We start from the raw sequence: 12,823 nt of genomic DNA, 5'->3' as shown, positions 1-12,823 counted from the left end.
GCCATCAGAATAAATTTCCATTGTTAAAAAAATGATATTTGTGGTATTTTGTTATAGCAACTCAAATAGGATACATCCACATGAAATAAATAAAGATGACTACGGGATTTTCTACATCTAGCCAGAGGAGCTTGAATGAGTGTGTAGAGTGTAACAGTATGTGGTGCTTGTTTGGATGTGTGCTTCATCCTAGGAGAAGGAACAATGACTTCTGCTTTGTTACACTAACTCTTGACATGGATACTTCTTTCCTTTTAGGGAGTTTTTTCACCTCCTTACACCACGTTGTCAGCCCAAGCACAGAGAGCTAAGGCTGGAGTCAGAAACTATCATTTGAAGCTCAGGATTGACTCCGCCTCTATAGCAACCCAGTGCCTTGAGCTCAGAGGCCATCCAGGAGGACTAGCAGGCACAGACCACAGCTGCCAAGCCCCTTTGAATATATTTGCACTGTAAGCAGAAACTGGAATGCTTGCTCAAACTTGCTCCTTAGTCAAATTATTGAAGCTTTTCTTTAGATTCCTTTTGCTGTGCGCTCCTCAGAGGTCCACAATACATGAGGTTAAGAAATAATATGGAATGGGTATTGTCTGGTTTTATAATCTTCTCTCCCAGGCTTATTCTTGTGGCTGTTCACGTGGTTGGTAAACCTACAGTACTGCATGGCTTGCTTTCTAGGTGTCCGTACATCCCACATCACAGACCTCAGAAAGAGAAACATTTTCTAGAGAACCATGAAGTGCTGAAGGCACAGACATTCTTTCCTGTATTCCTTGGAGTCACCCTCTTTCTGTTGATTTTTGCTGATCTCTCATTTTGCTCACTTTAGGCAGAACCTATATGATAGCTAACTTCTGTTACCATGTTGATTGGATTAAGAAACACCAAGATCAGAGGAGGACACCTCTAGCTATTTCTGTGGCACGAGTCCAGACATATTAGATCGTTGGAGCTCTGAGATAATAGATGGTTTTATTCATTGAGCAACTGAAAATTTCAGAAGGAGCTTGGGAAGAGGAACTGTGGAAGGGAGGCAGAAGTGAGAATGTACAATATTGGGGTGTTTCATTGGCTGTGACTTCTTACCCCACCCCTTCACATTTTTTATCTTTCTGCTTTCTGTCTGGTATGAGATGAGCTACTCGAGAGCTCTCCCTCATATGGTGGACAGAAGTCTCTTAACCTGGGAACTAAATAAATCTCCTCCTTGAATTTCTTTATTTCAGGTATTTTAGTTATAGTAACGTGAATTCTGACTAACACAATCTGGTATCTCTTTGCATTCACATTCTGGTCGATATAAATGTGGCTTTTGGTTATTTGCCAACTACAACCATTTCACACACTAGTTTGTTTACTATAGCCAGTCAACATATTTGCAGACTTGGCATCTATTAGAAGAGACATAATAGGATATTTTAGAAGAGTAGAGATCCCATTAGCTGTTTTTCTGGAGCCTGAATGAACACTGAGTACATATTCTGCCTTTTGTTTGTCTGTTTTGATTTGATCTGATTTGATTTCCAGAAAATTCAGAATTTCTTCTTGGTGTCAAAGTCAGCACCTACCACAATGAATATATAAAGAACCATCAATATTAGAGATTTTAGACACTTCCTTTTTAGTTAATCTGCAGTGAATATGTGTGCTTATTCTATCTTTGCCTTGGTGTCCCATTAACTTAATCTAAGGCAAAAAGCTCTGAAGTTAGAAATAAATTCACCAACAACCCCAACATCAACTAAGCCTTCCCCACAGTTGGCTGTTAAGGAGTCACAACGAAACCCCAGGTATGGCTTCCTAGCTACATGCAGATTCCTATTTCTGAGTCTTTCTGTTCCCATCCTGTGGTGTCTTTCTGCCATCCCTGCCTATACAGAAGAGCAGTTCCCAGCAGATGCTTGGTGTACTAGCCACCTCTCTGTAGCTCTGAAGAAACACAATACCAGCAAACCACAGGGCTCATTCATCAGGCAGCCTATTTCTCAAAGGACAAGGAAATTTCCTGGCATTTGGTTCATGTTTTGGTTCCCAGAAGCAGCCCCTTTTTAATTGATTCCTCTTTAATTTTCTCATATACCCTCACTTTGCCTCCAGTCTCTGATGCTGTCAGGATTCATTCACATTCTCCTGGGGACCCTTAGGGCAACGTGCGAAGAATCTTATTTGGATTTCTGTATAATTCGTTCTTTCAGAAATAAAATTCAGGCCTTGCTTTAAAAAAATGTATGTGGCTCTGCTATAGTTTGGGTATAGTTTGTCTCCAAGGGTCAGAAGTTGGAGGGTTGGTTGTAGGAGTGGGTGTGTTCTGATGTGATGGTGGAAACTCTAAGAGGCAGGGCCTAGCTGTAAGAACACTCATCGAGGATGCAGTTGTTGATGAGCTTTGATGCTGTTCTTGTGGGACCTGGGTTAGATGCTGAGACAACAAGGAAAGGAAGGAAGGAAGTGAGTGGGGAGGGAGGGAGGAAGGAAGGGAACAAGCAAGCAAACCTAACTCCTGAATCTAGCACTGCCTATTGCACTATATGACTTTCTTCCCAGAAGCTGTCCTGAGGTCACCCGTGACATAGTGTCATACATAACCTGAGGGGCTCTCACCAGAGGCCAAATCAATGAGGTAAACTCTTCGTTGTCTTTCAGCCTTTGAAATTTTGACATAAATGACTCTTGTGTCTTTGCAGGTAGTCAGACTCCAGTATGTTGAAGTAGCGACAGAAAATGAACCAATGTTGTCAAGTACTGTACCCAAGACTTATGATTCATCTGCTCACTTATTCATGCAGGGTAAACAGTATAAATGCCTGTTATGCATATGTGACACAACGTTCTCGAACATTTCAACCACCCTTCCTTGAACCCTCTTCCCATTTGGGAACTCTCTTCTCTTAGGTTTCCCTCAGTCAGATCTCTCCTCATATCAAGCTGTCTTAGACAAGTTTGCTCTGGCTCTCCAGTACGCTGACTAGCTATTATGTCCTGAGTTCTCACCCGTGTATATCTGGACACCCAGAAGAGTCAGATATGATGTTCTTGGTAACAAGATATAACTATAAAGTCTGTTTAGCTTGTGGACATGCTAAACAAGGGACAGCTGCAATCTCCTAGGCTCTTCTTGAAGACTGCCATTGTTAATATCTTTTTCCTATACTGCAGAGCAAGCCAACGATATGAGAAACCCCATTCTGCATTCTAACGGGCAGTGCATGATTTTCCCTCAGACCTCTTGGGTTCAATGTTTCCTCTGCCCCAGACACTATTCTCAACATGTATGTCCTTTCTCCTTCCTTCAAAGGTTTGCTCCAAGGACATCCTCTCTGTGAAGTGCTCCCCCACCCCCCGCTCTGCTTCTGACCTCTATATTCCCTAGTCCCTACCCATGGTTGCTCTCATCTAACCCCTGACAGAATATCAGTGTTAAGAACACCAGAGCTTTGGCCCCTGCTGCTCACAGGTGAGTCGCCAGTCCCGAGGGGAGAAGTGCCTGGCATGAAACCTGTATTCTCTAAATTCTGTTGGCTTCGGTGAAATGGCACCACATTACAGAGCTAAGAAGGGATGGAACTATATGCCCACACATCTGCCTAGCTGTTAAGTCTCTCAACAGCTGCCTTCTGGAGTCATAGAACTCTGCGGAGTATAACAACTCTTTCTACTGCATCTGTAATGAAGCTCGTTGCTGTTTCATGTTTGCTAGCCTTGGATTATGACATCACACAGATCCTATGGGACTTGGGTTGAGTATCCTCCCCCTGTCTCCTAACCTGATGCCTGGGGCTTTTTCCTGGTCTGGTCTTCATCCCTCGGCTAGCCAGGATGCATTATTTCTGGATACAGTTTCCTCCCTTTTCATGCTTTTATTTAGCCAGGATACGTTGTTCAAATATGTGACTTTTCTAGGACAGCGCCTACAGGATGGATTTTCCGAAGCTCTGCATGTTAGAGCATGTTTGATTTTTTTTCTTTACGATGGGAAACAGGCTGTGTGGAGGTTTTGGTTTCAGAATTACTCCCTCAGCCACGCAGGCAGCACCTTGTGTTCTCTGCTGTCCAAAGCTGTGACTGCTTAGTCAGGGAAAGTCTTTTATTCCCCTCCAGAGACACTGGGGTCTTTTCATCTTGGTACTTTGAATTTTCATGATGTAGTAGAAGGAGCACTTTCAATTCCTAGCACGAGGCATTTCTGAGGACGGCATGAGCCCTGAGGAATTCTTCCCCATGACTTTGATAATTTACCTCCTCGACGCCTTTTCTGAGACCCCAGTCACACATTACAACTCTTGAATGTGACTTGGCTCCTCCTGCACCAGTCTTCCGTTTTCTGCCTCTGTTCATTTACTCCCTACCTTTTGCGTTAGTTCCTTAACTATTTCCCAGTCATTTTATCAATTATTGTTTTAGTTTTATGAGTTATATTTTTACAGCCTAGGAGGATTTTCACATTCTTTGCTCCATATCCATATCCTATTCAGTTTTTATTTAATGAATTCAAGATCTCCCTAAATCCTCTCCAATGCTAGACTCAAAGCTTTTACTTATGTCTTTTAATCTCTTACATCCCTTAAATGATCTGTTTCTTCTAAGGGATAATTTATTTTTCTATTTTAGTCTCCTTTTCAAGCCAGCAAGTCTCTCCCATTCCTCTGTAATCCTTGCTAATTTATCATATTTGAGGAATTTAAAAAAAAATAGGGACAGATTTGTTTCATAATGTGAACAGAAGTGGTTCCCACTAGGTATGGATTCCCAATGTAACTTTATGACAAAGAGGAAGGGTAGTGCATGGTGGCCATTTTCCTTCAGAGTGACTGGGTGGCGAGCATCCTCCTCCCTCCTTCCTCCCCTCCTGTATTCGCTTATGTGACTTAAACTTCACTCAGGATGCCAACATCTGAATCAGGAGTCTAACTCTCACACTGTTTGTAGTTTAGTTAGGACAGTACTACTTTTTTCTTGGAGTTAGCCCTAGCCATTCAGGCAGGAATGAGGACCCAGACGGAGAGATGGATGCAAACAGTAACTTTCCATTCCTGCTCCACATCTTCACCTCCATGTCTCAGACTCCTCAGACTCAGAACCCAGCTCCCCTCTGCCTCTTAACTTCCAGTTTCTAGAAAACACTTTACTTCCTCCTCAGTGATAATGGAGTCTGTACTCTGTGTCTCTTGGGATTTCATTTCGCACTGTATTTACATTTGCATTTGGGGATGCTGTATGAGAAACCAGGCAGAGGATGCCTGCTGAACCACAACCGGTGATTTCAATTAAGTTTCTGGTTTAGATTTCCCAGGTAATTAAATATGATACAAATGACTATTGGTATTATTTGAAAAATTCAAAATGTAGATACCATTGCCCTTCCCCTAACAAGTTAATCCATATATCACATTTTCATTGGCCAGGGAGGTATAGGGTGGGAAGGGTAGCAGAGTAGGTACTGTTATCTGTGAGTCAAATGTTAAAAAAAAAAAAAAAGTTTAGTGATAGCGAGGCCTCTTGGACTTCTAGCAATGTGAGCTGGGTTTCAAGACTCTGCTCATGCACTTCCTGGAAGAGGATGTGGAAAGCAAGGCCTTCCCTACTACTGTTTCACCTGGTTATTGATCGGATAGAAATCAGATAGCAAGAACCATGTCATGCAGATGCTGCATCAACTTAACTTACTGCTGTGGAGGATTTGATTCTACTGTGATTTCTGGACAGCTGGCAGACGGAGAATCTGACAGGGTTAGCCTGCACACAGGAAGGACAATGTGCTGGATTCAGGTATCTGCTTCCCGGAGGATAAGGAGGGCAGATGATATGAGCCTCTAATGAAGGAGTAAGACCATGCTTGTTATTGTAAAGAGAAGGTGCTGAGTTTCTGAAGGAGAAGGTCAGTGTGTGCTAAACGGCCTTCCTGCCCCAAGTAGGTTGAAGTACAAAAACCACAGAGTGTACCCACCACACATGACAGAGATGTGTTCTCTACAGATTCAAATGTTCCAGGCAGAAACTGGTCTTCCAGTGAGAAAGCCAAAGGGGTAGGGTATGGGGGGGTTTGTTGGGTGGGAGCTGGGCAGTGGAAAACCAAAGGGACTGGTTGGCTTGGGTAGCTGCCCAGGAGTCCCTTCCTAAGCCATCTGGGGGTGTTACTGAAGAGAGAAGCTTCCTTACCCAAGTTAAGGTATTGATTGAGATGGTAGGCTGACTAAATAATAACCGGATAGTGTAAATCTGACCAGGGGTATTTTTTAAGGATGAATTTTCAGTGATGTCTAGTATATGAGGAGGCAGGTGTTCATGAGAATCATCCGTGCACTCGTCTACAGGCAAGACAAATGTGAAAACAGGAACCAGGCATCTTACTGCCTATGAACTGTAACTGGAGCTGGGCTTTAAGTCCTCTCACTAGGAACTTACCAAGTGACTCTGTCCTTCTACTCTGGGACCATCTTCTCCAGGAAACATGAAGGGTCCCGGCAGAGCCTACAGGGTCTTTGATTGACACTTTCCCTTATATAAACTAGAAGAGTGAGATGTGGGAGCCACAGTACGTCAGAGATTGAATGAGGCTCCAAATAGTTGGAACTCAGAGTTTACAGTGCATGGTCCACTCCATGTAGGACAGCTTGTGTCCATTTGGCTGGAGTGTAAGTTGATCATGCCTCGACTGAATAACTTTCCTTATAAGGTCAGTTCTCGTGGAATCCATTGGTTAAGAATTTACATTTCACTTGTCATTTCTCTCTCAAAATAAGTGTCTGAAGCCTGATAATTTCAATGCATATTTACAGCTTGCATTTGTATTTCCAGCAGGATTAATTTGGCTCTAAACTCAGAAAATGGAAGATTGTCTTATTTTAAAGTAACAAAAATTGGAGTGCATGAAATAAAACTCAAAAGGATTTGGACACACATGTGAGAGGCTTTTTATTTCTTCAAAATTGCTAAAGATTTAATAAAAACTTATTATGGTAGGCAAAACAAAATAAACAACAAAAACAAAAAAACCACCCAACTTTATACTAAATATCTATGTCCTTACTATTGTTCTTTAGTGACAGAAAAATATGTTCTCCACTCACAGGGTTATATATAGCTTACACTCTAAAGACTTTACTCAAAATTGTCTAGGTTAGATCCCTGTCATCTGCAAATTTGGGGAAGGAATATGTCATTGCTGAGCTTCAGCTCAAGTCTAAGGGACAGAGTTAAAGAGCACACTGCCTCAATCAGTTATGCGTAAACTGCAGAGTATGCCACTCTAAGCAATACACGGCAAATGTTCTACAGTATAATGTGATTTTCAATATAATTTTGTTCATCCTTACTATTTAATCTGTTCACTCATCACGATAAACACATTTAACTCAACTCACAGCCGATTAAGTTAAGCAACGAGACTGTCAGGAGAACAACGTAAAAGGTAAGTTCTATCACTTGGAAAGTTTTCTCTCTCTGCTGTTTATATGTGATCAGCATTGAGTTTCACACCCACCCCCTTTGAAAGAAGTAGGAGACAATTACGATGCTTACATCTAGCAGGACAGGACAGTTTCAAGGCCTCCCTGACCCATCTCGAACAAAGCTCCCAGAACAGTTGCCAGCATGCAAGGATGGACTTGCCAGCCATGTGCAGAGAGGGTGACATCACAAGCCCTTTAGGATGGGATCCATTTCCTCTTTTTCTGTGCCACTTTCTTTCATTGAGATCCTGGTGTCTCTCCTAACTCACCCACCTTTGCTGAGCAAACACGGTTGTGCTGGTCCTCTGCCCCTTACTACTTATAGACGGTTGTCTCCTACTTCTTTCAAAGGTTAGTTTCAAGTATGTTTCTCACTAGTTCCTCATTTACAGTTAAGACTCTGGGATGGCTTCCTCAAAGAAGCATGCTGGGCACACATACAATGTCACTCATTTGTTCCCTCATGGGTTTTCCCATCACAACTAAGCTCTGTCTTATTCTATACTGGTTTTAAAGCTGAAATTGGAGTAGTTATAGTGAAAAATTGAAAATGTAGGTCATGACTGTATTCCCTGCACCTTGAAGGCAAATGCAGAGAGATGGCTATATGTTCAGAGGCATCCGAGCTACACAGAAATTTCTAGATCAACCTGGGCTACAGTTTGATCTAGACATTGTTTTAAACCCTCCTCAACTGAAGCTGTGCATTTTGAACACAGTAATGACAGTTCCTTTACATGCAACCCGTGTGGTGGCATGTTTTCTAGCTCACTAGAGCTGCCTCGTGCCTATGAGAAAAATGCACGACTCCTTTCCAGTCCATTTCTAAGCTCCTGAGTTGGTTATCTGTTAAACAACTAAAATTAACATTTAGTGAGTCAGGAATACTCCTCAGTGACTTGGAAGATAGTAAGAGTAGATACTACAGTGATCCTCTCTGCAACACGGAGTAGGCAGCTAGTGTGTTTAAAGTTTGGGACCTTAAAGGATGCCAAACCGGTTTCCACTCAGCTTTGTGCAATAAAAAGACATATAATTGCACAAGAGAAGAAACACTACTAAGAAATCACGAGAGTCTAAGGACTTGAGATTTGTAAACTTAACACTTTTCTGCGCTTAACCCAGACTGTGACATCTCTGAAATCTTGGCCTTGCTTCTATCAACCTCAGCCATTGGGAAGATCATGCAGTAGAGAAAGGGGATATGTTACTTCCTGCCCAAGTGCTTTCTGCAACTGACAGCCTGACATCCTTCGATAGCACTTGCAACCTTGGACGTGCTCTTAGCTAAGAAAACAAGTCCTGGCTAAAACTCTGACCCACATATCCAACTTTCTAGGAGGCATGTGTACTGGGATGCTGGCAGAGTGCCATCATCTGCAAATAGCTGGGCCTGAGTGTCTATCCACACTCCCTAAACCTATGCAGGTACTTCTGCAATGTGTTCCGGTGTTGTCAATGGAACTCCGTTCTCGTGGTGATCTTACCATATTCACCTAGTTCACGAAAATCACAGTGTCAAGCATTCATGTGTGTGTGTGTGTGTGTGTGTGTGTGTGTGTGTGTGTGTGTGCATGTGCGCACACCCACGCTCAAGCATGTGGTTGTACACGTGCACACACACACACACACTCACACACACCCCTATTGTTCGTCACCCTCAGTGTTAAGTATACTGTTTCCACAGTTACCTTTAACTTAGCTTATTGTAATCACTCCCAATGGACATCCTCACGTTTGTCTTTGTTCCCCGAATTTTCTTGCTAACATATCAGCCAGAGTAAGCCTGCTACAAATGAAGCCAGACTATGTCAGTTCTGCTCCTGCCCTCATTGTCTTACAAGGCCTTCCAGATCTATCCAACCTCAGCAATGACCGAGCCCTCCTCCTGCTCAGAGCTTTCCCTCTGTGCACAGCAGGCATATGGCCAGTCCCCAGTCTTTGAGCTCACTTTTCTACTTTGAAAACACCCTTCCCCAGCACTCATGGGGCTGGTTGGCTCACCACTTCAGGAAAGACTCAAAAGCCACCTTCTGAGTTGACCCATTGAAAGTATTTTATTTTCTGTCTTCTCTGTGTGAGAGGAGTCAGGAGCTTTCAGAGGATGCATTATCTCTAGCGACTGAATTGGTGGTGGTATACAGAGAGAGAGAGAGATCAGCCAGCGAGGAACTGAGACATTAGCTGGCAGTGAACATCTCTACCCTCTATTGAGACTTGTGGTTGTCAGTGCCAGATCTCCTGATTCACAGCTCTGCTGAGGCAAAATCTATTTTGTAATCTCAATATATTTGTGCCGTTTCATTTGGCAAACCAGGTGGCTCCAAACTTTAGGATACTTGGAGTAGTTTCAAACTCAGGACATCAGACACAGGGTGTGAAAGCTCGGATATCTGTGAGCTCACACATACTGTAGTCCATCTCCGATCTCTCTCTCCCTGGCCATGGGTCATGATTTTCCAAACAGAACTCGAGATCTTACTTGAATCCATCCTTCATATACTCTGACAGGATAATTCTGAACTCAAACCCACCAGTAGCAATTTGCATGAAGAAGTCTTTAAATGAATATTTTAACATGTATGTTAAACAAATGAATTCAAACATTTAAAATGTTCACTGCAACTCTAAAATTATGTATCTTCAATGGCATATTGAATATTTTTTCTTCACTAGGTAGCAAAAATATGATATGGCAAGAAAATATGAGGAACAGATGGGAATGGGCTGGTCAGCTGGAGCTCTCCTTCTGGCCAGAGAAGTGTCTTCACCTCTAACAAACAGGAATGGGAATGCATACACATCATCAGCACCAGCACCAGCACCTTCACCCCCACTGGGGACTGACTGCCATCAAAGCCTTTGAAACATTCTTTGCAGACATTAAAAGCATAAGCCATTTTCAAAATTCGCAAGGAACTGTTGCATTCTTGGTTACAGTATTTCCACACCCTAAACCTTTCCTCAAAATCCTACATACTCAGCTACTGGGCCACTCTCTGCTTCGCCACAGGTATACAATGTGGCAGGCACATGTCTGTCACACATCAGCAGGTGAGGGAAGAGCTGGGACCCCTCCTCCAACAAAGAAACACTGACAACAGCGTAATCACCGTTCTGTTCATCACCAGGCAAACAGAGAAATGCAATGGGCTTTAGAAGTCTACAGACCTGAACTCCTTGCATCTTTTCCACAGTGGCCGGGGGGATGACAAGGATGACCTCTCACACCTCCACTTCTTGGTATGATCTCATAAACATAAAGCTTGGTGCCTGTTTCCTGGGCTGTTCTTCAAACTAGTGGTTACATGAGACATATCTGGGCATTTAATGGTGGGCTTCCTTTCAAAATTCCACTCTCCAGGCAAAGCAGTGAGATGGATTATTTTCTGCAAACGTACCGAGCACAGTCCTGTGGGCAGCGTATCGCAGCCTGCATCCCACTAAGCCAGCTAACTAGTCCATGCTGACGATAAGTGTGTTTGAATTAAAGAAGCCCTTGGCCACCTGCCTTGTGCCTGTGACAAGTTCCTTTTTTTTTTTAATCCTATTTATCTTCACAGTCATCTATTTGTGTCAAGACAAGAAGCATATGAGCACAGCATCTGTTACTAGAGTCACAAAATTACCAAATACTTCTAGAAGGAAAGAACTAGGCGATAAATCCAGATTACATGTCAGGTGTCTTAGGAGGGAGCATTAGTGTTTCAATCACGGTGTCTCGTTTAAACCTAGCATATGGCATTAACAGCAGAGTCGCCAGCTCAGCCTGGTCTGTAATAGGGACAGGCACCACAGAAATGTCACCTCTTCTGATTTGGCAGAGAAAAGCAGCCTCTCCAACTCAGGCAACCCCTGTCCCCCGCTGTGCACCTATACTCAAATAGGTAACCATTGAAGATACTTCCCTATTGGATACATTCACTCTGCTGCTGAAACCTATGTACGTTCAGAATCTGATTCTGGGGGAAAATATAACTTTTTTCTGGCAACTAATACTGATCATACCCACTGGGCTAGTTACTTGATTTCTTTCTGAACGCAAGCAACAGGTCTTGTGTGGTCCTACTAAGTTAACCTTGTTGCTTGGTTTAAGTCTTCAGACTTTAGGGAGGGACAAAGGAAGACAGTCAGGTGTTTGAGGCAGACAGACCACATGATAGGCACACCTGAAGAGAGATGCCAATACTCTTTCCAGACAAGCCCTGGCTTCCCCCACAGCCCCAGAATCTGAAAACTGGCCCCAAGACATGCCCAGCCCTGCCGCTTGGATCCAGTCTCCCTGGTTCCCTGTCAAGAGCCCGTGTGAGCCACACCAGAGCGCCAAGCCTCTTACCTGCCAGGCTGCCCGGCCTCTGGAGGGTGGCGGTGGCATACAGCTCCTGCGAATGCTTGCTGTACTGCTCAGACGCGTGGACCAGGCGCTTGGTGGGCGACAGGGTGGCGTAGGTGCCGATGGTGGAGCTCAGCTGGTGGATGGGCGAAGAGGAGATGGTGGATTGCACGGTGGGGGGCGAGGTCACGCGGATCGGGGACAGCCCGGCCGAGGACACGACGATGTTGATGGGCGAGCTGGTGCTGTAGGACTTGGCCAGGCGGCTGGGCGACTGCTTGGGCGAGGAGCCGCGCGGCGCGGCGTAGGCGGCACCCTCGGGGGCCGAGCCTCCGCGCTGCAGCTTGGTGGGCGAGCCGCCCTGCGTGGTGGTCAGCGGGGAGCCCCCGCGCGGCGGCGCGGGCAGCGTAGAGCTGGAGTAGTAGAGCGCCGCGGCGGCGGGCGGCGCGTCGGGCAGGTGGAAGGCGCTGCCCAGGCTGGGCGCGAACGGCTCCCGCGGAGGCGGAGGCGGTGGCGCAGGCTCGGAACCCGCCAGGTGCCCCGCGCGGCCGGTCGTGCCCTGTGCCGGGAGGGAGAGCAGAGAACAGGCGCGCTCAGAGGTGGAGAAGCAGCCGCCCGCCCGCCCCTCCCGGCTGCAGAGGACAACTTCTGCGCCCAGGCTACGCGTGGAGAGGGACGCTAACCCACACCCCAGCACGTTCCCAGCCGGGTTCCTTTCCAAGGAGAAAGGAGCGGGCTAGCAGAGGCCGGCTGACAGAAAGGCGAGAGGCATGCTTCTGCTCTGAGTTCCAAGAGGTTTTAGTCACAGAAGAAACATTTAAAGGCCACCCAACCGGTGATCTCCCAGAACGCCCTGTCTGCTAGCTTTAATGAAAACTCCAGGCATTAAACGCTCCCATTATTCCAGGAGACACACTTTCAGCCACCGAAAACTGACCGAATTGCGTACTTAGAGGGACATAAAAAATGCACTACTTAGAATTTATTCTGCTGCCTTGCCGTTAAGACTCTTTTTTGGGCAAGAGTTAAACAGAGGGGAAAG

The 12,823-nt window shown here is 45.0% G+C and overlaps 1 protein-coding gene across 6 annotated transcripts in view; it reads right to left on the bottom strand.

The window, feature by feature from the left end:
* The window catches only part of Ctnnd2 (catenin delta 2), an 851,684-nt gene that overhangs the window by 367,155 nt on the left and 471,706 nt on the right, over window positions 1-12,823 (bottom strand). For all 6 annotated transcript variants that reach the window (XM_031360311.1, XM_031360312.1, XM_031360309.1 and 3 more), the window contains one exon: window positions 11,785-12,340. In XM_031360311.1, coding sequence (XP_031216171.1) covers window positions 11,785-12,340 — 556 coding nt within the window. The remainder of the gene's footprint in view (window positions 1-11,784; window positions 12,341-12,823) is intronic.

The sequence above is a fragment of the Mastomys coucha genome, unplaced genomic scaffold (genome assembly GCF_008632895.1).
Source record: "Mastomys coucha isolate ucsf_1 unplaced genomic scaffold, UCSF_Mcou_1 pScaffold8, whole genome shotgun sequence".
In the NCBI taxonomy this organism is placed as follows: domain Eukaryota; kingdom Metazoa; phylum Chordata; class Mammalia; order Rodentia; family Muridae; genus Mastomys; species Mastomys coucha.
Note: the sequence above shows the minus strand (reverse complement) of the source record. Positions and strands in the feature narration are given on the sequence as shown.